At 36.2% G+C, this 27,374-nt stretch overlaps 1 protein-coding gene across 1 annotated transcript in view; it reads left to right on the top strand.

The window, feature by feature from the left end:
• The window catches only part of cdh13 (cadherin 13, H-cadherin (heart)), a 433,135-nt gene that overhangs the window by 355,929 nt on the left and 49,832 nt on the right, over window positions 1–27,374 (top strand). The window contains exons 9-10 of the mRNA XM_065278811.2: window positions 10,874–11,056; window positions 12,503–12,756. Of these exons, the coding sequence (XP_065134883.2) occupies window positions 10,874–11,056; window positions 12,503–12,756 (437 nt within the window). The remainder of the gene's footprint in view (window positions 1–10,873; window positions 11,057–12,502; window positions 12,757–27,374) is intronic.

Raw genomic sequence — 27,374 nt, 5'->3', positions numbered from 1 at the left:
CAGGTACATTTCTTTGGACCTGAGAAGACCCCCAGATCACCAAAAGTGATCTGTACTGAACCGTAGCGGCCGTACCATCCAATGGAAAGCGCCATACGTTTTGGAACAAAGCCATGGGTTATTAAAGACTAAATTGTTCTCTAATCATTTTTAACTGTAGTGGTTCTTGGCCTTGAAATCTACTAAAGGGCAATCAGGCTTGCTGTTAAGCTTTGAAACTTTGTCCTTTGTGTGACATAGCAGAGAAAAATGACAGATGAGATGTATTTAACATCTGAGTTATTACTCCAAGACATCAAGGAAATTAAAAAGAAAGCAGATATAAACTCGTGACGTGAGTCTCCTGCATCTCAAATATTTCACTTTTCAAAGAAAGCTCACAAATGGCTTCCATTAAAGTTAAGGAAGAGATCCCACAAACTGAGCTCAGGTTTATCAATTCAATATTATTGAAGATTTTTATGTGAACATCATCAAATAACAGGTTTTTTTATCGATACAATCTACATTCATTTAACATCTGTATGCTTTTAATTTTTTATAGATTTTTTTAACATTTCTGTTTTTCCTAACCAGTTTTAGCCTCCTTCCTCTTAAGTTGATATTTAAATAAAACAACCATCAAATCTCCTGAGCTCTTAACATTGTTATAAAGTGAGCTTTTTTGAATCCCTTTGAATTTCCTCATTAAATGAATGACCTACTGTATAGGTTCTGCAAGCAGTTCTTTTTATTCTTGGTCTTGGCCACGTTTCCCAGAGTCACTAGTGTGAGTTAAAAACACCAGGTGGTAAATGTTGTACACAGTAGCAAAGTCATGACACGTGAAATCGTGTCGCATTCCCTGCTGTCCCTGCACCCCATTTCCTAAACCTCCCATGCTCAATTCCCACAGTTGCACCACCAATCGTTGATAGTTCATAAATCTGATGAGCCCTCTGGATCTTAAATTATTTCTGCCTCATCTCTCCCCTTTTATCCTGCTATGTCTCAAAGTTCCTTCACAGAATCGTGAGGCTCAGAGACATTAGACTGAGTAAAGTCATTTTCAAAAATGACATTCTGAAACATTTTATTCTGCCGATGATTTTTCGTCTGCCCCTTTTCCCATTTACAACATTCGCTGTGTATTAAAATGTTTTATGAACGTACACTTCCTGCAGGGGAAGTAATGTACCTGTACAGTAACCTTATTTTTTTAGGTCTGTCTTGACAACGTCGCTATTGAAAAGTCAGATTAAAATAATTCTGCCTGAAGCTTTAGGAAGTAATCACACATGGCACTTTCAAAGCCACAATGGACTCTGTTGTTGGCAAATAATGACAATGCATTCAAACACTTACATTCAAAGCAACTTTCTGGCAATTTGCTGGCTAATGAGTGACTATGAGGAGGCACTTTAGAGAGAAACCGGAGTGTTCATCAGGTCTGGAGAGAAGCGCACGCAGATGCAGAATAATCAACTTAAGTGTCTGACGGTTTGCAGACATCACAATGAAATCAAGGGTGGTTTTTTTTAAAGTAAGCAAGGTTTTGCTGGATATTACATTATATGTGGATAACACCTTATAATGACCTCTATTAATGCCAGTAACAGTCATTACATAATGCTTTACATATCATTATAGTTAAAAAGTCATTAAATTTTAATGCATACATCTGTGGCTTAAAAAGTATTTGGACACTTTAATTTGATGAGATACTGAATATCATATAAAGAATATACAAGTATATAAAGAAATACATTTTTCTTTCCAACTTTTTGCTACTGCTTTTAACTAAAATATACAGAGTATTTACATAACTATGCATGTAAGGGCTTCTTGTAGTTTGCTGTTGACTGCATAATGTAAGCAAGATCATGGTTTACATTTACTCACAAACCAAGTAAACTTTAAATGTACTGTTAGTTAACAAAAAAGTTATGCCAAGTAAATAAACATGAAGTAAATGTGTTGCAATGCAAATGCAATGTAATGAGATGCTTTGTGAACATTTTAATGTAAAACTTTTCATCTTTGAACTTAAACATGTACAGTAGACTACTGTTATGCAAAGTATACTATACAAAAGTAGCAAATTTAGTATAAAGTAGGCCGTTTATTCCAAACAAGCTATTTCACAAAAAAAACCTCAAAAATATGTCAAATGCGATAATGTATAGGCCTACATTTAAAGGATGTGTTATTTAGGTTACAGTGTATTATTTAAACTAAAATGATTTAAATAATTAAAAATATAATATTTGCGTATTTCACTGTACGCTGAAAAAAATGATTCATTCAATTTACTAAATTTTTTTAAGGGAACTGGTCGCAATCAATTTATTTAAGCTACATAAAAAAATGCAGAAAAACAAAACAAAAAACAAAAAATTTTGCTTAAATAAATTGATTGCAACCACTTACCTTAAAAATTGAGTAAATTGAATGAATAATTTTTTCAGTGTAATGGAACAAATTTGAGTATCTTTTGCTGCAAAACCCTCTAAGTGGCTTTTTGGCAAAAACTGAGGTTGCAGTTTATTATTTAAACTAAAATGATTTTAAACATTTAAAATATAATATTTGTGTATTTCATTGTACACTGAAAAAAATGATTCATTCAATTTACTAAATTTTTTTAAGGTAAGTGGTCGCAATCAATTTATTTAAGATAAAAAATGCAGAAAAACAAAACAAAAAATTTTGCTTAAATAAATTGATTTGCAACCACTTACCTTAAAAAAAATTAGTAAATTGAATGAATAATTTTTTTCAGTGTAATTGAACAAATTTGAGTATCTTTCGTTGCAAAACCCTCTAAGTGCAATGCAAGCTTTTTGGCAAAAAGTATCAAAGCACCTATTGTCTGAAAAGAAAATGAATAAGATTTCATTTCAGTTCAATTAGAGCAAAAAAGTTCATTTGCTTAAATATGATAACATGACATAAGTGATATTTAAAAAAAAGAGAAAACAGCTCTTAACGAAGTGTATTCCTTCATCAAATCTGTAAAGAAAATCATTTTAGCGTATTTAGCGTGCATTAATGTGAATTAATGTTTCGCATCTGCGCCTGTGACAGGATTAAACAGTCTTTCTGTTTGTGTAATGGAAACTCCAAACCACATTATAGTTGTTTAGCATATTTCATATTATGCAAATCTTTTCTTTGGAATCTTTTAATTTGCATTTCGCCAATTTAAATTGTTTACAAAACAGCGTTTTCTAGACTGTTCCGCCTGTACATTTGTTTGCCGTGTTTATGATGGCTTATCATGAACTACATTTGACCCACTTCTGTTCCGGTACGTCGTTTTTGTACCCATCACGGATATGAAAAATTCCTTTATCGTCTCCTTATTTGTCAGTATTAATTGTGAGTTTCAGTTTAGTTAGTGTACAGTACTACAATATACATACTAAAATTAACACTGATCCTGTTTTTAGCTAAAGGCTTGGGAATCTTTTTAAAGATAATTTTCTATTATATTTAAAAATATATATATAAATCTATAAGCTTTTATTTGAGTTCAAGGTGAGTTCTAAATAAAGTTATTTTATTGAAAGCACCACAATACCAATACAGTTGTGTTTAGCGTCTTATTCATTGAGATTGTCGGGGAGCACATACATAACTTTAATAACATTTTGGATTGCAAATTCAACTCTAATTGTTTCTGAGAAAGCCTTTTAAAATGAAACCTCCCAACAGCTGGCTCTTTTCTAGCACATTTAGACAAATTGCAGACATTACATAATAGTTTATCAGCTATAGCTAATTGTCAAAAACCCTGAAGATTCTCTGTCAAAAACATTTTTAAAGGGATAGTTCACCAAAAAATGAAAATTCTGTCATCATTTACTCACTTTCATGTTGTTACAAACCTGTATACATTTCTTTGTTCTGATGAACATGAAGGAAGATATTTTGAGAAATGTTTGTAACTAAACCAATCGTGAGCCCCATTCACTTTCATAGTACAGTAGGAAAAAAGAATACTATGCAATTGAATGGGGCTCATGATCTGTTTGTTTACAAACAATCCTCAAAATATCTTCCTTCGTGTCCATCAGAACAAAGAAATTTATACAGGTTTGTAACACAATGAGAGTGACTAGATGATGACAGATTTGTCATTTTTGGGTGAACTATCCCTTTAAATCACGTCACATCACCTTCTCTGATTTTGCAACATTTGTTTTCTTGTGATATTCCAAGCAGATATTAACATTTAGTTTTAATAATAGATTTTAATACTGATACACTTGTTTAAATTGTTCTAATCTAAGGCTTTGTTATGACATGCAGCAAACAAAAACTGATAAAGTTATTGTTACAAGAAAGCCTCACGCTGATGCTTACATCATTATTATACTTAATGATGTAGGTAGACCCAACCAAATCAAATCTGTGTCCGGTGTGAACAAATCCAGGAACACAAATTATAACTTCCAGATACTTTTTTTATGAGTCCCATCTGTCTCATTAGGTCCAGGTGGTAATTAATGAAGTAGAGACATACAGTGCAACTATTTCAGCTCTGTATGTGTGCGAGTCAGTTTGTGAACAGTCAAGAATTTTCATTGCATCTCAGGGGAGGCATTGATATATATTATTTTGACATATTTAAACAGAAAGTGTCTTTAAGGATGAAATAATGTGTCGGAGCCGAACAGCGGGATGCCAGACGAATCTGTTATCCGTCTGTTTTTAAAAAAATCTTGCAGATCTCTTATACTGGAAAAGATGCACTTGGGCTGGGTTTCTAATTTGCATAGGCTGTTATCTGTGCTTAACTGTACAGTATGTTGTTCCTGCATTATAAAAATGATAAGAGGATGATAAGTTTATAAGCTTTTCAACATTGAATCCCGACTGCTGCAGCAGATGTTTTCAGTATAAACCTAAAAGTTGAAGAAAAAACTTTATGTTTGGTGCCTTTATCACTATCCACTCCTGTATTAAACAGAACACCCAAAACAACACTTGGGTTCATTTGGGTTCTGAAGAGCAAAGAAAGACATTAGGGGTTCGAACGACATAAGGGTGAGTTTTGGGGTAAACTATTCCTTTAAGTGATTATACTTTTGGATTCAACCAGAGATGTTTCTGACACAAACAGTATGCAGCATGGTGCGCGTTAGTAGATTTGTGCTAATTGGGACAAAGCACTTCATTTGCTGGTTTGCCATTTCGTTTAGCGTTCACTTCCATCACTGCCCACACACACCTGTCTGTAATTTTCAGGTGAGTCGAAAAATATTGTTTACTGTAAGTGGTTCAGGTGTATTTGATTAGTGATGGTTTCGAACACAGATGAGAAGAACTTGAGATCTCCGTAAGCTAAATTAAACGCCGTTGCTAATGCAGTATGCTGTTACCGTACATAAAGAACATACACTATTCATTATCTCTCACGTATATTTGGTGGTTACAGCACAAAGTTAGCTGGTTTGTAATGCAATGCTTTCTCAGTGCTGTTGCTGTTATTAGTTTTTTGCAACTTTGCTTATGAACTATTTTTGCAAATAATAATGCTACCAATAAGACTATAACACTCTTAGCTCTATTGTATCACATTTATATCCGTTGTGTCACATTTCACAGATTCCGCATCAGTGTAGAAAACGTGAAAAGTTAGTGTGGTAGTGCTAATGTTAGTGTGGTAGTGCTAATGATTGAAGTTATTGTAATGTGTTGCTGTAATTACTTTTGGAATAACAGACAGTAAACACCATAGCGACCCCCAGACCTGCCGAAGGGCTGCCAGTCTCTCATTTGTCACACAGACTGTTACCGTAAGTGCATGTGTGGTTTCCTGTGGCATGAAAGTTATTTGTTTTATCTTTAATGGGCACGTCTGGAGAAGTCCTTCATGCCACTCTCTGAAGGCCACTGTAGTGGCTTTCACCATGTATTCACAGCTTGACGGCAGATAGAAAGAAAAGTGTTATTTTCTAGAATCTCATTAAGCTGTGAAAGCAACACTCAGCTTTTTTCACATACCCGGTTTGAGACACAATTTGAGAGGTGTAAGTCAGGCGGAGTTTTCTCTAAAGGTTACAAATGTTGATTCGATTCCATGAACAGATGTCAAGCCGAACTGGGAGTTTAAAAAAAATCAGGGTGTGAATTTTATTAGTTACTAAAGCAGGAGCTTGGTCTCCAGTGGTGTCTGCACAGTGTCACTGTTAATGAATTCTTGCAGGAAAATCATTTGTCATAGCTAGTCATTTCTAGTATATGGTTGACTCTAAACTACTCAAAGTTGATCAGGGGGCATCATCGATATATCCCCTATAGAAGCATTTTTCCCCTACTATAATCAGGGCAGATTATCAAAAAAATGCATCAAAAATGACTTTGATTTGCAATGACAACAGAATTGCAGTTTGTTTGCCCTGAACTTCTAGGATTACACAACATAATATTTAGAGTCAAAAACAACTTTATCAGTATCTGTAAAAAAAAAAAAATATATATATATATATAAATATAATATATATATATATATATATATATATATATATATATATATATATATATATATATATATATAACAATAAAAACAATAGGGCTTTTTTTAGAGTTTAATAAATCAATTTTTCTAATTTTGGTAAAAAATGTGTTTTCTATACAAAGAAAGTGAAAAGATGACAACCACAATTTTCTGTTAGGTTATAATAACATTGAAATTCAAATCCATAATTTGATTTTCAAAGATTTATTATAAAAACTGATTATTTTTGCCGCAAAATGCAATAAATCCTATTTTTTTATTTTTATTCTATAAATCTATTGAATCAATATGTAAATGTGCATTCATCTTTGCCATTTTATATTCATTTAGTTGACTAGCAGTGTTATTATTATTATTATTATTAAAGTAACGTAACTACTTTTTTGGGTAAAAAAAGTGTAACGCATTACTACTGAAAATTTGGTAACGTAACGTAGTTCATTTTCCAATTCAGTGCAACGTTACTTTTGGTTAGATTTGACAGCGACACTGCCATCTGCGTGCTTGCGCAATAGTCACAAGGTCCACACACATGACAGAGGCTCGTATCAGTCTGCAAAGAAATCATGGCAAGCAAGAAGCAGCTGACGCTAACTTTTGAGGGATGGAGGCATCTTAATTTTAATCAATGTTTTATCAACTTATTGGCCTTTAGTGCAGACTCTGAGGTACTAACTTGAGTACATGAAATCGGGCTTAGAGTTAGAAGTTCTCAACCGTTTCCCCCAAGTGAAAGCTGTGTTCATGAAATACCATCCAGTGCACCAGTGGAAAGGCTGTTCAGCCTGGTAGGTCTTGTGCTTACCCCCAGAAGAAACAGACTTTCAGATAAATCTATTTTGAGACATATGCCTCATTTTGAGGTTACCATGTTGTTCCTAAGGAACTTATTGATACTTTTTTATAATAAAGAGCACAAAAGAAATACCTGTTATGTCCTCCATAGTATAACTTTATTTAGGCCTACACATATTTAGAAACAGATATTGGGTTCTGCCCAAAGTCAGGCATCATAAAAGTAACGTAAAAGTAACGAGTAACGTAAAAAGTTACTTTCCAAAGGCGGTAACTAAGTAAAGTAATGGATTACTTTTTTAAAAAGTAACGAGTAACGAGCAAACACTACTTTTTTAAAGTAACTTCCCCAACACTGTTGACTAGTGGTATACACTGATTAAAAAAATAAACATTAATGGCATTAATCAAAACACTTACTTTGTCATATTAAGAACACTGTCATTGCTGTGGTCACTCTTGGGACGTCGTCGCTGAACTTTTTTGACAGCAATCAGCTGTAAAATGTTTTGGTCCTGCTCGATTTTTGTTGACTTCGCGTAAATAATGGAAAGCTTTTCATTGGATCCGCTGGGGTCAATGTATTAGCATGACAGAAACTTGATGCTGTCGTGTGAGAACAAACAACAGCCGGTATTTTTCCATCTCCCGAGTGCCTCTCGCGTATATTATTCGATTTTGATGGCTTATGTTTCTTTCCCATCAAAGAAAACCACCACAGGTTTATCAATACCATCAAAATTATTATTTAGTTTTTGTTTGTTGATCACAAAGTACAAAGTAGATGAGGAAAACTAGGACTCCATGTGTATTCAATGTTCCGTCATTGTTGTTTACAATACGTGGAATGGTGCGCTGTGATTTGTTGATCGGATTTATTGCATTCTGCAGAGAAGGAGGACTGGCATTTATCGTGTTTTGGGAAAAAGGAAGAAAAGATGACAGAATAACACCGCAGATATTGGATTTTGCATACAATTAAGAATTTACTTTTTAATACTGACCAGATAGAATACTGATTTTGGCGGTACCTGTTTTTTTTTAAATGGCATTTATCGTGTTTTATGTGTTGCAGCCTGATATACAGTAGACTGGGGTCGTAACAATCTTTATATATGTTTTTTAAGAATTGCTTTAATAAAAAACTGTTTTACAAAACAGGTCTGGATGATTCATTCACAAAAACACAATAATTCACATTAACAAATCACAACTTTTTACTTTTAAAATAATAACCATCTATGTAGTTCATTCATGCCCAGCTCGAAGTGATTCAGTTTAATGAGCCGACTCAAGGAGTATTTGATTTGTAATGAGCAGGTCAATGGCTTGTCTGCTCTTTAGATCCATTATCCCAGTAGGGAGTTGAGATGCTGCGACCGTTAGCAACTACCTGCTGAGAGACGGAGCCACCATCTAAATGAAGCTTACAGCTAAAAATCATCTAAAAAAGTGACCACACCGCTTGCCCTGTGCTCCTGCCACTCAGCATGATGTTAACAACATCCAGGTCATGGGTTAAATATACAGTAAACGCATGAATAGATAAAAATGTGCTGCCAAAATTCACTTTGGGTAAAGTATCTTCCAAAAGCATACATATAATGTAATTATAGCTATTCTGTGGGGTAACACCTACCGTACAGCCCCTATTTTTACACTTTGGGGGTCTAACCCTAGAGCTGATAACTGTGCTCAGTTTCTCACACCGCTAGTTGCTTTGTGAACTCGGAGGGATTGAGGCCTTATCAGCGGTGTGGCAAGGCCCACGAATCAACACCCAACAAAGATTGAATACATCCATCTGACCGCTTCACTGCCCCAGATGATTAAATGAAACACGACCGGTCAGCGGCGTAAAGATGTGTGTGTGCAGGTGCATGTGTGTCACCATGGAGAAACTCTGCTTAATTGTTTATTCCACATGTGAACCAAGTGTCTCATAGCAAGAGGGTTTCAGCTATCGCCCTGATTTTTACAGCGATGCACCTGCAGCATTTATTGTAGACACCGTGCTCTCATTGGAGCTGCAGATGAAGTAATATGGAAGTGCATGTGATCTCTCCGTAGCTCACGGCAGACAGGTACATTCAAGTCTCCTTCGAGACACACACAGCTTTTTGAGGACACAGACAGTCGGTTTTGAAACTTAGAATGATCTGTTTCCAAAAGGAATAATTGGGAGCTTATGAAAGACTTGGTTTCATTTGACTTGGTTTCATTTCATCGCCAGTGTTCAACTTTTTGATAGGTTATGCTTTGAGAAATGCAAAAGCCCACTACACTATTGTATTTTATGAGGTCAGGTGTAACCTGATGATGGTACCTAGGCCACTGAATCTTTACTGAAATAAAAGAGGGCAATAACCCTTAAACAACCACCCACACAGCTGTTGGTTCTTCATGAATGACCTTGGGATAGTACACAGTGTTTTCAAATGCTATAAATACAGCGTATTGTTGGAAACATGGCCTAGAATGTGAGATTTAATATGCAAAGTTCAAATCTGGCTTGTGACATTTTGTAATTACATTTTTCCCCTTTAATGCTCATCTTTTCTTTTGTAGTCTTCTATAGCATAAGCCCGAGTGTTACAAATGTGTTTATATGTGCATTTGTGGATCTTTCCTAATGCATGCAATATTGAGCGACAGATGGTAGGTGAAAAAACAAAGCGAGAATGTTTGTCAGGATAGACGTGCATCCGTGACATTACCAATTACCATTGCTGTAAAAATTGGAAGGCTGAGAACTATGGCTCCAAACTCAATAGCAATAAGCATTAAAGAGAGAAAGAGAGAGAGAGAGAGAGAGAGAGAGAGAGAGAGAGCTTAGCTGCAGTGATGGAATCACATGCCTAACTCTCCAAACCTCCCCAAGTCATCGAGTCCAGCAGCGCCCTCTTCAGGCCTCTGCAACCCCCTTTTACCCTTCAAACCGGACAGCTAATACAAAGGGAGAACATCCCAAAGGGATAGAAAGGGTGCTCACTTCACAAGGCGCTAAACAGAAATGATAGCAGCGCTGATGGGGACCACAGCTCATCTGGCCCTGCTAGGAGCACTTCATCTCCCAAACAGGTCTGTGACAGGGCTGGATTGAACAAGGACTATGGAGATTTGCAGGACTCTGAATGGAGGGGCTTTCCTCCGGTGGGAAAAAAAACAGAGCAAGAGCTATTTCACACGGGCTTAGCGTAAGCCTTATCTTTACTGAGAGACAGAAAGAAGGGTTGCAGGAGGAAATAAGACACAGATTCAAACGTGTACCAAACAAGGGATTGATACAGCCGTAGGCAGCTCAGCATGGTGCGTGCATAGTCATAAACAATGGTGATCCATCCTACTGGCTGTGCTAATCTCTAAACCTAAAAATGGGACTATTGTAGGCAAAGCATTCAGATGTTGCATTATCCACCCAACCTGCAACTCCTCCACGGCTCATTTGGTTCTCAAATCTTAAATCTGTGCTATTGAAGGGATTATTATAAAATGCTAGGTACTCAGTAATGTATGAATTTGTGTCGTAAACTGCTTAGACATATAAGCAACAACTAACATTCTGTGCTGCAGTTTCAGGCCACGGTGAACGAGGGCTCCACTGGGGTTGTGGTGAACCTGACAGTAGACGACAGAGATGACCCGGCCACGGGAGCCTGGAGAGCCATATACTCTATCATCAATGGAGATCCCAACCAGAACTTTGAGATCCAGACAAACTTGGACAATAACGAAGGCATGTTGTCAGTGATAAAGGTATGTAGTTTCTTTTTTATCATTTGTTTGGTAGTTACAAATAAGTTATAACAAAATAAGGGTGCTTAATAGGGTTCTTTGATGCAATGCCATAGAAGAACCATTTAGGCTTTGACTAAATGGTTCTTTGACAAACCAAATGGTTTCTCTGTGGCATCACTGTGAAAGAACCTTATAACTTTTTCCCCAACATTGACAAGTTATCTCATCAACTAAGAGAAAAAATTTGCAAAAAAAAGTTGTTCCAGATTAATTTTTATGTTAATATGCAATATCGCGATGATCCACTCGATTACCCAATTTATGAAAAAACTGAAGCCAAAACTTTATTTACTAATTTTAAAGGATGTTTTGATAATTGTTCTGAATCTGATTTCTAACAAAATTCCTCAACAAAAATGCAATTATTTCAGCTTTTTGCTAAAAAAACGTCATTTTAAAAGAAAAATACCCATATTTAATAGTTTATATAAGCAGAGAAAAAAATATAGTTAGGATGAAACTTTTTCCCCCTGTTTTTGTTTGTTTGTTTGAAAGCAGAGGATCTGTTCTTTCATATGATATATTTGTATGTTTATATATTTTTAGAAGAACATTTTCCTGGAAGGCATTTTGTGAAACTTTTGTGAAAATCACAAAAAATGCTGGCGGGCAACTTTAACAAAAAGCCAGCACTTTTTATGATTTCACAAAAGTTTAATGCTTTCCAGAAAATGTTCTTCATTAAATATATATAAACATACAATATATCAAATGAAAGAACAGATCTTCTGCTTTAAAAAAAAAAAAAACATTTCGTCCTTCCTTCATTGGTTCTCTTTTTATCACCTCTCAAATATGGGTAGGTTTCTTCAAAAATACCAAATTTGGATAAAAAAGCTGAGATAATTGCATTTTTGTAAAGGACTTTTGATAGAGCGATCATCAAAACATACACAAAGTTTGAACTGTTTACCCTAAGGGAATACTTCTGGGTTTTATAAGTTGAGTAAAGGGCCGCTCACATTATAATGATAACTATAAAAAATATAGTTTTATATAATATAATATAGTTTAAATAATTTATAATAAAGTTGCGGAAGGATAATTGCGGTATTGCGGAAAGACGGAAAATCTCGTCATTGGCAGGGAAGCGTTTTCTCTTGATTGACGAGATATCTCGTCAATGGGGGCGAAAGAGTTAAGAGCGCCACTTGGTGGATAATAGCGGAAAAACAGGAAAAACTCGTCATTGGCAGGGAAGCAATTTCTCTTAATTGATAAGTTAACTCGTCAATGGTGGGGAAAGACTTAAGCTTTTTATTTTTAAGCATAAAGGTTGCAGGTTCAAGCCCCTGATTTGGCCATTTATCAAGCTAGCATTGTTCCTATAATGAAAATGATGCTTAGGACATAAAAGTTAACAATAGTTGTTTGGTAAAGTTAATATTTGGTTTTTATTTTCAGCCTCTAGACTATGAAAGTTCGATGTTTCACACACTGTTGATAAAAGTGGAAAATGAAGACCCGCTGGTGCCAGATGTCGTGTATGGGTCCAGCTCTACAGCGACAGTCTACATCACAGTTCTAGATGTGAACGAAGGACCCGTGTTTTTTCCAGATCCCCTGATGGTCATCAGGAGAGAGAATATTCCCGTTGGCAGCTTTGTGGCCATGTTGAACGCAACTGACCCCGACTACCTCCAAACCCAGAGCATAAGGTTGGTTATTATGTCATCAGCATAAGATAATCTCTAAGGGTAGCTAAATACAGATAATGGCTTAAATGCCAACCTCAGCTGTTTCTGTCCTCCACTGAGTCCACATGAGATGCTGCTTAAAGAGATAGTTCATAAAAAATAAAAATTCTGCAATCATTTACTAACCCTCATGTTTGAAACTTGTACAAATTTTGTTGTTACGATGTACATGAAGGAAGATATCTTGAGGAATGTTTGTTTACCAACGTTTTACCAATCTGTTGACATTAATAGTAGGAATAAAGAATTCTATTGAAGTCAATGGGGCCTCTAATCGGTTTGGTTAAAAACATGTCTTCCCTTGTGTTCATCAGAACAAAGAAATTTGCATTGCATTGTGGGTTTGTTATTGTCCAAAAGGAGTAGCCCATTGGTTGATATAGGGCCAATGTTTCCTAAGGTTGCTCTTTGTAAACTTTTCTGAACCCAACAGTTGGGTTTGTCCATATTTGACCCAGCCATTGGTTGAAGCAAGTCAGCATTTTTAAAAGTGTATTGTGAAGAATAGAAAAATACCCTGCACATCCCAATAACAAATATCACCTAAAGCATAGTTTGAAACTTTAAAAGAAGTTCAGTGAGGTTTTTTGCATGGTTACGTTCTCGTTGGAGTCTGACAGGGAAAACAGCAGATACAAGTCAAAGCTTCAGTCGAGCGATTGCATGGCCTCTTTCTCACAGACATCTCCCGACGTGCTTATTCTCATCTATTAGATTCACTGCGCTCTTTGAGAAATGTCTGACATGTGAGCACACTTTTCTGCCATGCAGATTTTGACCATCTGTGCAGTCATTCATCTTACTGGCCAGCTGCATGATTGACCGTATACTTGGAGCTGTTACAGTTTGTGTAAGCTGATTCTTAGAGGCCGGTGACAGATCATTACTTTACCTGCTATGAAGCCTCATTACCTTTACTATTTCCTAACCCTAGCATAAAGACAGGCCAGTATTCAAGCACTGTTTGATTCTCAGAGTCTGGTTGGTTAATTGGTTTTAATGTATATAATCAATCAACTAATTCGCTCACAGGATCTGGCTTAGTCTGTCTGTTAACACGTGTCTTTACAGGTTGACAGTATTACATTGAATTCTGTAGGGCCATTAGCAATAAAGAAGAGTTAAGCTCCTGTGTTAGAAACAGATTTGCTATAACACCACCACTGGATTCAAGTAACACTTAAGGCAGTTAATTAAAATACCAAAGACGTTTAGAAAGGTAGTTCACCCAAAAATGAAAATTATATCATCATTTATTCACCTTCATGTTTTTAACCTGTATGAATTTCTTTATTTAACACAAAAGAAGATATTTTGATAAATGATGGTAAGCACACAGTTTATGGAACCCATTAAATTCTGTAGTAGGAAAAACAAATACCATAGAAGTCAATGGATACCAACGGTGTGCTTACACTCTAAAAAATGTTTAACCTACGCCTGGGTAACTATAGGACAGAACACATTTTTGGGTTAAAATGACCCAAATAATGGGTTGTTTTAACCCAAATGCTGGGTTATTGTTAATCAACCATGTTGAAACAACCCAGCAGTTGGGTTAAAACAACCCATTATTTGGGTCAATTTAACCCAGAAATGTGTTCTGTCCTATAGTTACCCAGCCTGGGGTTAAAAACAATCCTATATTTTTTAGAGTGTACCATCATTTATCAAAATGTATTCCTTTGATGACAAAATTTTCATTTTTGGGTGAACTGTCCATTTAATTATCTACAGAATCTAATCTCTCTATATTATCATTTAAATACCTAAGCTACATGTACGTTACACGACAGTGATGTACTAAATAAGATTTTCCTTTGCGTTTTTGAGGGGTTTTTTTAGAAACGACAACATTAAGATGATTTGATTTATAAAGATTTATTATAAAAACAAAACAAAAAATTCCACAAAATGCTATAAATCTATTGAATCAATATGCCATGTTATATTCATTTAGTTGACTAGTGATATACCCTGATTAAACATTAATGGCATTAATCAAAACACTTACTTTGTCATATTATTAACACTGTCATTGCGGTTATACTTGGGACGTCGTCGCTTAACTTTTTTCACATTGTATTTCCATTATCAGCTATAATGAAACGTTTTTCATAAGATCCCCTGGGGTCAATGTGTAAGCATAACAGAAGCTTGATGCTGTCGGGAGAACAAGCAGCCGGCATTTTTCTGTCTCCTGAGTGCCTCTCGCGTAAGATTTTGATGGCTTACATTTCTTTCCCATCACAGAAAACCACCACAGGTTTTGATTGTTTGTTGTTACAAAGTAGATGAGGAAAACTAGGATTCTGTGTGTATTCAACGTGCCGCCATTGTTGTTTACAATGCATGGAATGGTATGCTGTGATTTGTTGAGCGAATTTATTACATTCTGCAGAAAAGAAGGGAGTGGCATTTATTGCGTTTTGGGAAAAAAGGGAGAAAAGATGACAGAATAACACGGCGGATATTGGATTTTGCATAAAATTAGGAATTTACTTTTAAATACTGACCTGATACAATACTGATTTTTTTTTTAATGGCGCCTAACGCGTTTTGGAACCAAACTCTTTAAATATTCTTTAAAATATATATATAAAAATTATACGGTATAAGGTTTGATGGTTTGTTGCCTTTTCAAGCCCCCCGAAACGTTGTCGTGTAAATTAATGACCAAAACACAAGTTTTTGTTATAAGTAAAAAAAATTGTGCTGTGCAAATCTCTCCCTCTCATCCTTCTTGCTGTTGTGCGTGTGGTGTATACACACTTGGATGTGTTTTCTGATCTCGCTGTAATCCGCCCTATGCTTGTTGAGATCAGGACAGTTTAAACCAGCTCTTGAGATTCGCCACATGTGCTGAGCTTGTGGATCTTCACAGTATGAAACTCGTGTGTCCTGCCATTACCACTGCTAGTTTAAGAGACCATACCAGTGGCGAGGCTACATAAGGGCCAGGGTGGCACTGACCCACTCAGATTGACGGCTGGCCCACCCTGTCAGAATAGACACTAAATATTTTTGTGGAAAAACCGAAGAAATAATGCATAAATTACACTAATCTTTAATAATAATCACTCAAATATGCATCATTCAGAAATAAATAATTAATTATATAGAAGTTTATCATTCAAGCGATTTTAAATGATTTAAGCACAAGATGATGTTAAAGCAACACTAAAGAGTTTTTGCTGTTTGCTCGCCCTACAGGCTGGAAGCGGAATTTTCCAATACCGCTGTCGTAAATAATTTAGCCTGCTGCAGCAAAGCTGGCTCTGAATGGATTGTAGGTCTGCCGTAAAGCAAGTTTTTGTAGTTTTCATTTGAACTACAGGACCGCGACCCGACGGTTGGAAACTTCTTTAGTGTGGTTTTGGCCAATAGAGGGCTGCAAAGCGAATGTGAAAGTGCCGTTCACCCTGTTTCGAGTGGATGAAACTTTTTTGGAAACGTTATTTTAAGGTAAAAAAACTCTTTGGTGTTGCTTTAAAGTGAGCTATTTTCTGTGAACACAGAACATGGTGCAGACGTGCACACACATAGGCTAAATTGACACACACTCATAGCGCATGCACGGAGACGCGCGTTTCAAAAAGCATGCAAACACAGAATCTCTATACAAGATTTTTGAGCGATGCAAAATTATCTCGAAAAACCACAGTCTTGGTAAGTATTCTCATAAAAAACAATCATGACTTGTATTGAACGCAAACAGTTCAGAAAGAAATCAGATGTGTGTGTCAGTATGGATCCGTGCTTATTCCGTGTTAAAGTGACAGTACGCTTAAGAAATCTGCTTATGTTTGTGTCATTATGATAATCAAACAACAGAAGACAAAAGAAAAAATCACTTCTGTAGCTTTAAAAGATGAATTATTATATTTATATATTTGTAACTTTGTTTGTTTCTTTTTATATGTTTTTAATTTTTTGTTTTATTCTTTTTTTAGTTTCCTTATTTCCCTTTTGCTGTATCTATGACTCAGAAACGTAATGTAATCCATTTAACCACTACTATATTGTAAAATTATGTCAAATGAGAGTAAGCATTGATGTCCACCCTATTTTACCGAGGTCCACTCAGTTTAAAATATCTGGCCCTGTCACTGGACCATACTGCATGAGCTGTCTCTCTCATTCTACTCATTCTTCATCCCTTCAGTATCTGTACTCTCACTGGCCATCTCACCTCTTTTGATCTCCTTTTGCCAGTAAAAAGCTCTTTGAAGTACCATAGCTTTTACCTGAGGCTATAAGTGGCAGCACTGAGAAAGAAAACAAAGGACGGTGGGAATATGAAGGGCATGGACAGACCGATATAGCTTTACAGGATACATTTGGACCTGACTCTGGTTGAATGGGTCATGCATCCCAATAAATGTTCAGTGATGGTCAGATGCTTTGAAAATCAGCATGTTGAGGACATTTATAGTAATCAGATTATACATCATTTATCTTTACAATCATGCTTCAAGGGTGAAAAAGCAAGTAAACGTGTATTAAATGAGTTACAGATGGTGTGATAATGAAATTTGAACAAGTGAAGGAACGTATGTAATGGTATTTACAAATTGGACAACATACCTGTATGTGGCACGAGCTTAAACCATTTACTGTAACGGCTCCGATATTGCAGGGTTGTCTGTTAAGGTTTATATTCACAGCAGTGTCCCCATAGGTTTTAACAAAGAGAAAGCAAATAAGAGAAAGTAAAACCTCATTGATTTATCTGTCTACTTGTGTCCCGCGGTAATTCTTAAGGACTGTACTGTAAAAGATGTCAAAGAGCCCTTGATAAAAGACAAGCTTTAAAACTGAGGAATTGTTATAAAATGAATAGATCCCAACATGAAGTGCAAACACGGGGATTGTTTTATGTGAGCTGAAGGATTATTACTGTCATCATGTCTTTGTGTTTGATTTGAAGCGTTGAAACATGCACAGTGCATTCAAAAAACTCAAGCGTAGGACATCATAGCATTAGTGTCTATTTGTAAAATTATTTTATATTCAACAAATGCAAAAATTATTCTGCTTCAAAGAGAAAAACAGCAACTGCTGTTATATTTGATGTCTGATTACTTAATCTCTTTGATTGTTGTTTTCTTTTGAACTAACAGAATTGGCATAGATTTTTTCATATAGACATATTGTTGTCTAGATTTAACATAAAAACAGCCTATAACAAGTAATCATAATGCACAGGGGCACTTTTCGACAGTTGTTCTTTCTATTGATGAAAGATTTTGGGGAGTAAGTGTGTTTGCAATTTGTCTATTCACTTTATTTGCTTACAACAAAATTGCCCTGATCTAAGTATTGTCTGATTGTTCAGCAGTAACAGCAATCTATACGCATTTACCATCGTTCTTTTATTCAATAAACTGTCAAACTTCAGAATAGTTCATCCTTTTTTTTAAACTGCGTCCCGTTTCGGGTTTCGAAGCTCTTGTTTGTACTAAAATCAGTCTTCATCAAATGTGCCTCGGAGCGCTACTCTGAATAATATTGTGGAGCGAGGTTAAGATTTTGGGCTCTCTGATGTGTTTGCTGAAAGGCTTTGCAGCGTTTCTTTTATTCAATCTTTATTCAGTGCTGTCAGGCTTGTCTTGGATAAGGTGAGCCGTGCATCACTGCTAGCCTGAGGGAAATCACAAACATAGACACTATCAGAATTATGGGAAGGCTCATTGGGTGCAGTCTCCGTCACAGCCTCGGGTCGTTGGGGTGATGCAGAAGAGATTTTAGATACGCTGAGAAGGATTTGTGTGAAATTGTATTGATAATTCTGCAAACTTTATGCATTAAATGTTGGGTTATTTATATTTACTGGATGCATTTGGCAGATGCTTTTATCCATAGCTACTTACAGTTCATTTAAGCTATTCATTTTTAACCCTTTCCCTGCCGTTGATGAGTTATCTCATCAATTAACTCTTTTCCCACCATTGACAAGTTATCTGGTCAATCCGCAATACCGCTATTATCCACCAGGTGCACCATCCGCAACTTATAAAACCCGGAAGTATCGCCCTAGGGCAAATAGCTGTATGTCTGTCTACGTTTTGAGGATCGCTTTGTATCTGATCTCTATCAAAAGTCCTTTACAAAAATGCAATTATCTATGTTTTTGAAGATACCCATATTTCAAAGGTGATGAAAAGAGTACTGATGAAGGTAGGATGAAACTTTTTTTTTTTAAAGCAGAGGATCTGTTCTTTCATTTAATGTATTGTATGTTTACATATTTTAAGAAGAGTATTTTCTGGGAGGCGTTAAACTTTTGTGAAAACCATGAAAAATGCTGGTGGGGAAAGCGTTAAAAGAAAACATCTGCATAAAAAAAACATTTTTATGTTAATTTGCAATACCGCGATTATCCACTAGATTACCCAATTTTTTTTTTAAACTGAAGCCAAAACGTTATTTACTCATTTTAAACTCTGTGTATGTTTTGATAATCGTTCTGAATCTGATCTCTTATTAAATTCCTTCACAAATATGCAATTATTTCAGCTTTTTGCTAAAAAAATGTAAAGAATAATACCCTTATTTAAGAGTTTATAAGAAACAAAGAAAGTTTTTTCCTGTTTTGTTTGTTTATTGTTTGTTTGAAAGCAGAGTGTCTGTTCTTTCATTTGATATATTTGTATGTTTATATATTTTTAGAAGAAAATTTGGTCACACTTTATTTTACGGTATCACTGTTACAGTGTAATTATACATTTAAGTACTAAGTAATAATCATTAATAACATGTACTTACTATAGGGTTGGGGTTAGGATTAGGGTTTGGTTTAGGGTTAGTTGCATGTAATTATGCATAATTAACTGTTATTACTATAATAATTACATGCAGGCACGTGCACAGATAGGGCTCAACCTGTGCAGAACACATGCCCTTTTTGTCCTTACACTCCGAAGTGCCCTTTTTTGGAGGTGTTTTATTATTTTTTTAAATATATAAATTAATGCTATTGTTAAACATTTACGTCTGTCTGTGTGTTTTACAAATATATTTATCAAATAAAATTATTAAAAAACTAAATATTTTTGGATCCGCTCAAACTGTCTGTCAAACCTCTTAACTCCGCCCCCTGAGTGCAGCGAGCTGAAGTTCCACAGCAGTCAGAGGCAGCTGAACGTCTTGCAACGGTAAATAAGTATCTTGTTGTTTGAGTACAATGCTGTGTCATTACGAAAGAAACACTAGTATGTATACTACAATACGGAATGCACGGCCGGGTTTTTACCGCTTTTTTTGCATGAACTGTATTAATCGTTTAACTAAAGTCAACACATCTCACGCGAGAAGACGCGCACGCGTGGGTAAATGTCTAGCCTACATTAACACCAAAAACATATCAGATTAGAAAGGTCTTAGACATCAGATGCCCAGTTGGTAAAACTGGATAGAGACGAAAAACGTGTAAAGGATTCAAGTATGTACATTATATTGCCCTGTCACTCATTACAGTATGCAATCTGGATATAATTTATTGTATATGCATGTATCTTATGCCTTGAATTAGTCAAGGGAGTTGTATGATTATTTGGTTCATAACTTTTTATTCTGAAATCAACTGCATAGAGTTAAGTCTATTTAGTATTTAGTATATTTTTTAGTAATGCAGTTATTTGCACCTTCAAAAGACCAAGGTTCCTGGTCCTCAGCACCAGGTAGGCAGATACATGTTGAATATGCTTATGGTATGGCTATGGTATAGTATAATCTCCTATTTTGATCTTTAATATCCTATTTCCCCCTCTTCTCAATCACATACATAAACATGTTAACCAAATAATACAAATTAGCTTATAAAACCAAACAGAATACCTTTTTTTCTTCAAACATATTTTTATGTAACTTTATGTATGTAAGCAGAGGAAAAAAATTAAATTAATATATTCTACAATTAAATAAGAGCGAGCACTTCAAAAACACATGACTACAAATAGGCCTAATACAGACAAACACCCAGGATGTAAATTGTTAAAGCCAACTTACAAGGGCAGATATCCTTTGCACTATATAATGCCAAGCTATCATAAAATGTCATTTTTCATTCATTAATAGTGATTTTTTTCAATCATTAATAGTGAATAAATATAAAGCTATTAAGATGATTATTAAGTGATATTTATTTGGAGGGGGTGCCCTTTTTCAGTTTCAGCACATGCCCCTCAAAAGGTCTGTGCACGGCCCTGATTACATGTAACATGTGTAACAAAGACACCGTAAAATAAAGTGTTACCGAAAATTTTCCTGGAAGGCATTTTGTGAAACTTTTGTGAAAATCACAAAAAAATGCTTGCAGGCAACTTTTCAAAAAAATGGCTGGCGGGGAATGAGTTAAAAGTATTTTTTTTGTATTTATACTGATTGTTTGCATACAAAAACCATATTAGCAAAAGCAGTTGCTTAAGTTTTTAAAGGGGTCATGCCATGAAAATCTGACTTTTTCCATGTTTAAGGGCTTTTATCAACCTAGAAAATGTGATAAAGATCAACTCAGTAACTTAGTTTTGGTAAACCATTCTCTGCAAGGATGTGAAAAAATAGGTCATTGAAATTTGGCTCTCCTTATCAGGGTTTCCCGCAGAAAATTTGTTAGTTAAGGTGGTAGGGTTGTGCAGGTGGGCGGGCCGGGGGTGTGGCAATCAAAGGGGCGGGGCGTACGCCTCATGATGAAAATATTTTTATTTAAAACACTCAAATAAAACTCAATTTTGAAGAAACTATGACAGAAAATTAACACATACTAGATTATTAATTAATCAAATGTTTTATCAACAGGCTAGTTATCCTCCAGACATTGACGGACCATGTCTTTCATTTCAGCCATGTAGCGCGTGCCCGCTCGCAGTGTGAAGCGCGTCCACGCTATTCTCCGAGATGCACTTGATGGCCTTTTGTGCAGCAAATTTTTTTTTTGGACGACCTTGTTAAGGTGGTAGGGTATACCAGCTTAGGTGGGCCGCCCGAACTGAAAAGTGCTGCGGGAAACCCTGCTTATGATGTCATAAGGAGATCTTATTATAATAATACCGCCCCTTAATCTGCACTGTCCAACCACAGCACTGCCATTTAGTTCAGAGAGAAAGAAAGAGAGAAAATAATTCACAACACAACTGAGTTTCAATTGCAACAAACCACCATCATTGTGATCAATGTTTGCACTTCATCAGCTCATTTGCATTTTAAAGGACACACCCAAAACGGCACATTTTTGCACACACCTACAAAATTTTTACATATTATCATAAATTATCGATATGGTATTTTGAGCTAAAACTTCACGTATGAACTCTGGGGACACCAAAGATTTATTTGACATCTTATATTGTGACATGTCCCTCTTAAGCATTTACCCGTATCTGCCTCAATATTTGCTTTATTTGTATTCCTTTGGCTAATGTTGATGTTGTACAAGTTTCACTTTCTTTGGATCCTGTTGAGTTTGTTGAGACGTTTCTCTTGTAGCAACTAATGGTTATTTAATGTTTTATTTTTTGTCCGGTGTTTCTGATTCAAATGAATCATGCACTTATAGCAACTTGTAGCAAGACCTTAACCATCAATATTTGTTTATTTTGTTAGGCATTACAATACATTCTCCCATCTGTTCCGTGATAGCCAATACAAAGTAAGTTTTTTTAAATTTGGGAAAGCTGTATTATCTTTGAACATGACAAAGTGTTTCTTAAGCATAGTCATAACTCAGTTTTAATGTGGAAACTTGTAAGTAGAGATTTTTGACTGTCTTTAAAGCAACTTCCTTTTTAGATAATCAAAACCATCTCATATCATCTCTACACTTTTAAGTGTTTCTGAACTGTGTCATATTGTCCAGGCAGAGAGACTATGGCTCGCTTTATCATCTGCACCCTGTGGAGATCTATCCATATCCAAAATGTATCCCTTTTCTTGGATCAGTGCATGCGGCACTACTTCAAAGGTGTCTTTGAATTGATCTCACACTAAAAAGTTTCAGACAAGCCCTGTATACATAATTCTGAGTTTGTTCCTCCCTTTGCCGCAGTTTAAAGTCTTACTAAGAAAAGTAAGGAGACGACATGAATATGGCTCATTACTGGAGACCATGCACTGTAGTTCGCTCATTCCCAAAAAAATTCTTATTGCACTTGCAAGTTGTGCAAGACCTGTTTTCCAAAACGGCACAAATTGAGTCTGTATAAATCTGTTCATATTAAAATGAAGATGAGCAATCAAGTGTGCGTGTGCATTTGTTCATCCATATGTGCATCTGAGCGTTCATGAGGTTAAACGCACGTTAATAGAAGCATTGGTGTCAGTGGTGGAAGCTGTTAAATAATCCCGTTGCATTGGACACAGCTGCAGTGTGAAAAGATGTCGCATCGTCTGTGCGGTTTTAATTGCTCTGTTACAACAAGTTAAATTGTCTGTTCTGGCAGTCTCGCACCTGCAGCATCATGCTCAATATTAAAAGTACGCTGTTTTCTCTGTCTGGGCTAATTTGGTGGGTGCTATCATAAGCGACTGGAACTAAATTAGCAGTTTTAATGTGTTGTGATGTCATTGTGTTCCTGACATTATTGACTCATTCATTCTGTTACAGGCCAAAAAGATGTCACATTTTCACATTTTTTAAAAGAAAAGAAATGGAGAACATGGCTGGAATATGATTTAATTAAGATCTCGCTCCTCTTGTGACCTTCATGACCGAGCCACTTTCTCTTTATGGGTTGTTTACCCAACTGCTGGGTTATTGTTAATCAACCATGTTGAAACAACTCAGCAGTTGGGTTAAAACAAACCATTATTTGGGTCATTTTAACCCAGAAATGTGTTCTGTCCAATAGTTCCCCAGCCCTGCAAAAACAACCCAATGGGCTCTATTTTAATGATCTGAAACGCAAGTGCGAAGCACAACGCGCAAATGAGTTTGTGGGCAGATCTTGGGCGCTGTTGCTATTTTCCCGGCGTGAGAAATAACTCTTGCGCCGGGCGCAAATCAATAAGGGGTTGGTCTGAAGTAGGTTCATTATTCATAGGTGTGGTTTGGGCGTAACGTCAAATAAACCAATCAGAACGCTAGCCAACATTCCCTTTAAACGCAAGGGCGCAAGTTCCATGGCGGGTTGCTATTATTATGATGGATTTACCAGGCGCACGCCAGGAGCGGTTCACAGCCGAGGAGACCGACGTCCTTGTACGGGGGAATCCCACGCTTGCCAGCATAAATCGGGCACGCCGTGTAACGGGAGGTGGATCTGCCTCAGGACTTGACGCCAGCAGAGGACATCGCTGCGTCCACCCTCACCGCTGAAAGGGTTTGGGGGCTTTGAAATCGGACCCAAGAAACGCAAGCAAGGTCCAACCCCAAAGTACTCTTACAAATCAAGTTCATATACATTAAGGTTTCTTATGAAAACATTTTAACTATTATTTACATAAAATAAACGTAATACAGCCACACAACAAAGTTATGAAAATATTTTAATCGTTATTTGCATGAGAATAAATAAAAACTATCACCACAATGCTCACCACTATGATTCCCCTTATCTCGTGTATTAATATTTTTAAGTGTAACAATTTATGATTTGCAAAAATAACTGTTGCATCTGTGTAGATTAGATAAGCAAAGTGTATGCGCGTTGTGCACGCTATACATTATGGTCAAGCATGCGCCCTTAAAATAGCATAATGAACCACGCGCTACGCGCCACTGACTTTAGACTAGTTTTTTTTGGTTAGTAGCGCAATTGTTTTTTGAAACTGCAAAATAGCATAAGAGATGGTTTGCGCCGCAACACGCCTCCTTTTTACGCTGAACCGCCCAGGGAGCGCAAGTTCATTCCCTAGTTTGCTGACGTGCATCTGTGGAGGGAAAAACTCCGCTGTGCGCCGGCGCAAAATACGAATGATACATGCATCACTGACAAAGTCAATTGCGCTGGGTGCAAGATAGGGCCCAATATCTTTTTGCGGCGGTTTCCCAGACAGGGATTAGCTTAAACCAGGGCTAGACCTGAGTTTAATTGGGAAATAGAACTAGTTTAACAAACATATCTTACTAAAAACACTACTTATGTGCATTTTAGGCAAAACAAAGGGCATTGATGTATTTTAAGATTTGTCAGTGCAAGTTGTTTTGAGTTTGGACAGCTCTTACATTTATTTTAGTCTAGGACTAGTCTAATCCCTGTCCCGGAAACCGCCCCTTAGAGTGTATTGTTGTCTCATAAACTGTATCTATATGCAGACCATGAATTAATCATCAAAGTTAAATAATTTCTTGCAGAGTTAAATTTAGGTTGCTTTAACGAAAGCGTTTGATTTATTACCTCTAATTGTTTGTGTTCATTGCATACGTGAGTATCACCTGGCAGTATCTTTGCCTCCAGTCAATAATGCAATAAGATGACTGGTTTTTAATTAGGAACAACTCTTCAGCTATTGTATCTTGGAAAAAACACTTTTTCTTAGAAAATCTGTTCTATTCCTAAGTTCCTGGAACCTAGATTGTCTTCAAGAAATATAAAACCACTCATCTAGTGATCAGAACAAGCAAGTAATGTTCTGAATACTCTCTTTTGTAATGTTTGGCATTGAAGTGGCATGGTGAGAAGTGGCTGTCTTCAGGTTTCTCTCACTTTGCAGTCAAAGATAGTGGATATAACAAGATTGAGCACTGCTATTACTATGAATAGGGGACAAAGGCAATATGGCCGCTTTGGCGACGGAACTCACGTCTCCATTTAAAAGAATCAATCTTCAATCTATAAAGACTGATGATTTTCTGTGAAGAGGCTCTATACAGAGTTGCGTGAGATGCTTGCCAACCTGTGCGGATGTGCAGTAGCTGTGAATAAAGGTGTTTTTAGAGCAATTTGAGTTTAAGAAACAAAAGTTATGTTACAGTTGATGTCAGGTTTAATTAATGGTGAATATGTTTTGTAATAGGGATTATAGCCCGTGATTTAAAGGGGACAGAGAATGAAAAACCATTTTCACCTTGTCTTTGTTGAATAATGGTAGTCTACCCGCATTCACAAACATACAAAAAGTGCTAAACATGCTAAACATCTCAGTCTCATAGAAATTCCTCTTTTAGAAATGTCAGCCAGAAAACAGCCCAATCTGAAAAACTGATGCTTATGAAATCACAGGCATCTCACTGCCCCTCCACTTTAAAATAATTGGCTAAATTTTTTGAGTGGCAGCAAAGTCAGCCAATCAGTAATGAGATTGCAAGTTAAGCCAAGGTTTGTACTCTAAAAATACTTTATATGTAACAAACATGAGATGAAGAATTTACAAACGTGTGAAGGACCGAAATGTCTTAGTACTCAGCGCCGTGAGTGTTTTGAAAAGCATTACTTAAAAAAGGTTCTCCTATCCAGAGGTACAAAGTCATCATATACAATAAATCCGTAGGTTAGCATTTTAAAAAAATCTAAATAAATGCAATATTTGCATTTGTTTAAAGCAAAGCATTCGATTACTTACCAGGTTACAGGTGAAGCAGCTCTTTACGCCTTCTAATGTCTCGTAATCTGTCCTCATTTATGTTCAAGAGACTCAATAATAATCCTTTACATTTTAATCCTTGACTTTTTCATTTTTAAAAACATTTGTGTGCTGCTGCGCATCCATGTATGTGATAAGCAAACGCGCATTGTTGTCCTGTTTATAGGCGCATTATACTAACACGCTCTTTAAATAACAAAAACAATATTGCACCATTGACTTTAGACCAGGTTTTAGTTTAGGTCAATGGCGTAGTCTATTTTAGTAGCCTCAAAATAGCAACGCGCCTAAACACACCTCATTTTCAGACCAGAACGCCCATGGGTGCAAAATGGGCGCAAATGCATTTGCTATTAAAACAACTTGGCGCTGAACATGAAACTAACAAATGACACTTGCGTCGCGGTTTGCGCTGCATTGCGTTGGGTCTATGATAGGGCCCCATGTCAGTATTGTGTTTACAGGGGATTGAACCCATGACCTTTTGAGCTGCTAAATCAATGCTCTAATTATTGAACTACAAGAACAGTCTATACTATATATCTTTTATTTGGTTAGCATCACTATTCCTAGAAAATGTTATCAATTTCCCAATTCACATTATGTTATGTTCTTTTATGTTTCTCTAGCTCTAACGTTGAGCTTATTTTCTTATTTATGTCTCTGTAGGTGAGCCACAGGAGGCCAGTTTACTCATTTGCGTCTACATTTATAAAAAGTAGAGGCTTGTCTGATGGAAACGGTTGTTTCCTCCTTGCAATAATAATATTGTGTATTGTAGTATCAGGGTACGAAACAGTTATGAGAGGCGGTCGTTATTTGGTTAAATAATTAAAACTATTCAAAGGATGCCAACAGAGCGAGAGTTACGAGACCTTTTTGAAGTGTTGATAAATTGCTTTTCTCTCAGTTAATTACAGGGTTGTGATTTTCAACCGATGCGAAGAGCTGCTTTTTTGTGCCTTATTATGATAATAAATTAGATTTTATGTGTTGCGTTGCTGAGGCATGATAATTTATGGAAATGAAGCCGAGGTAGAGTTTCCTGTTACCTCACT

This window comes from Paramisgurnus dabryanus, chromosome 9, assembly GCF_030506205.2.
Source record: "Paramisgurnus dabryanus chromosome 9, PD_genome_1.1, whole genome shotgun sequence".
Lineage (NCBI taxonomy): Eukaryota > Metazoa > Chordata > Actinopteri > Cypriniformes > Cobitidae > Paramisgurnus > Paramisgurnus dabryanus.
The sequence above is the reverse complement of the archived record's forward strand: the minus strand, read 5'-3'. Positions and strand labels throughout refer to the sequence as shown.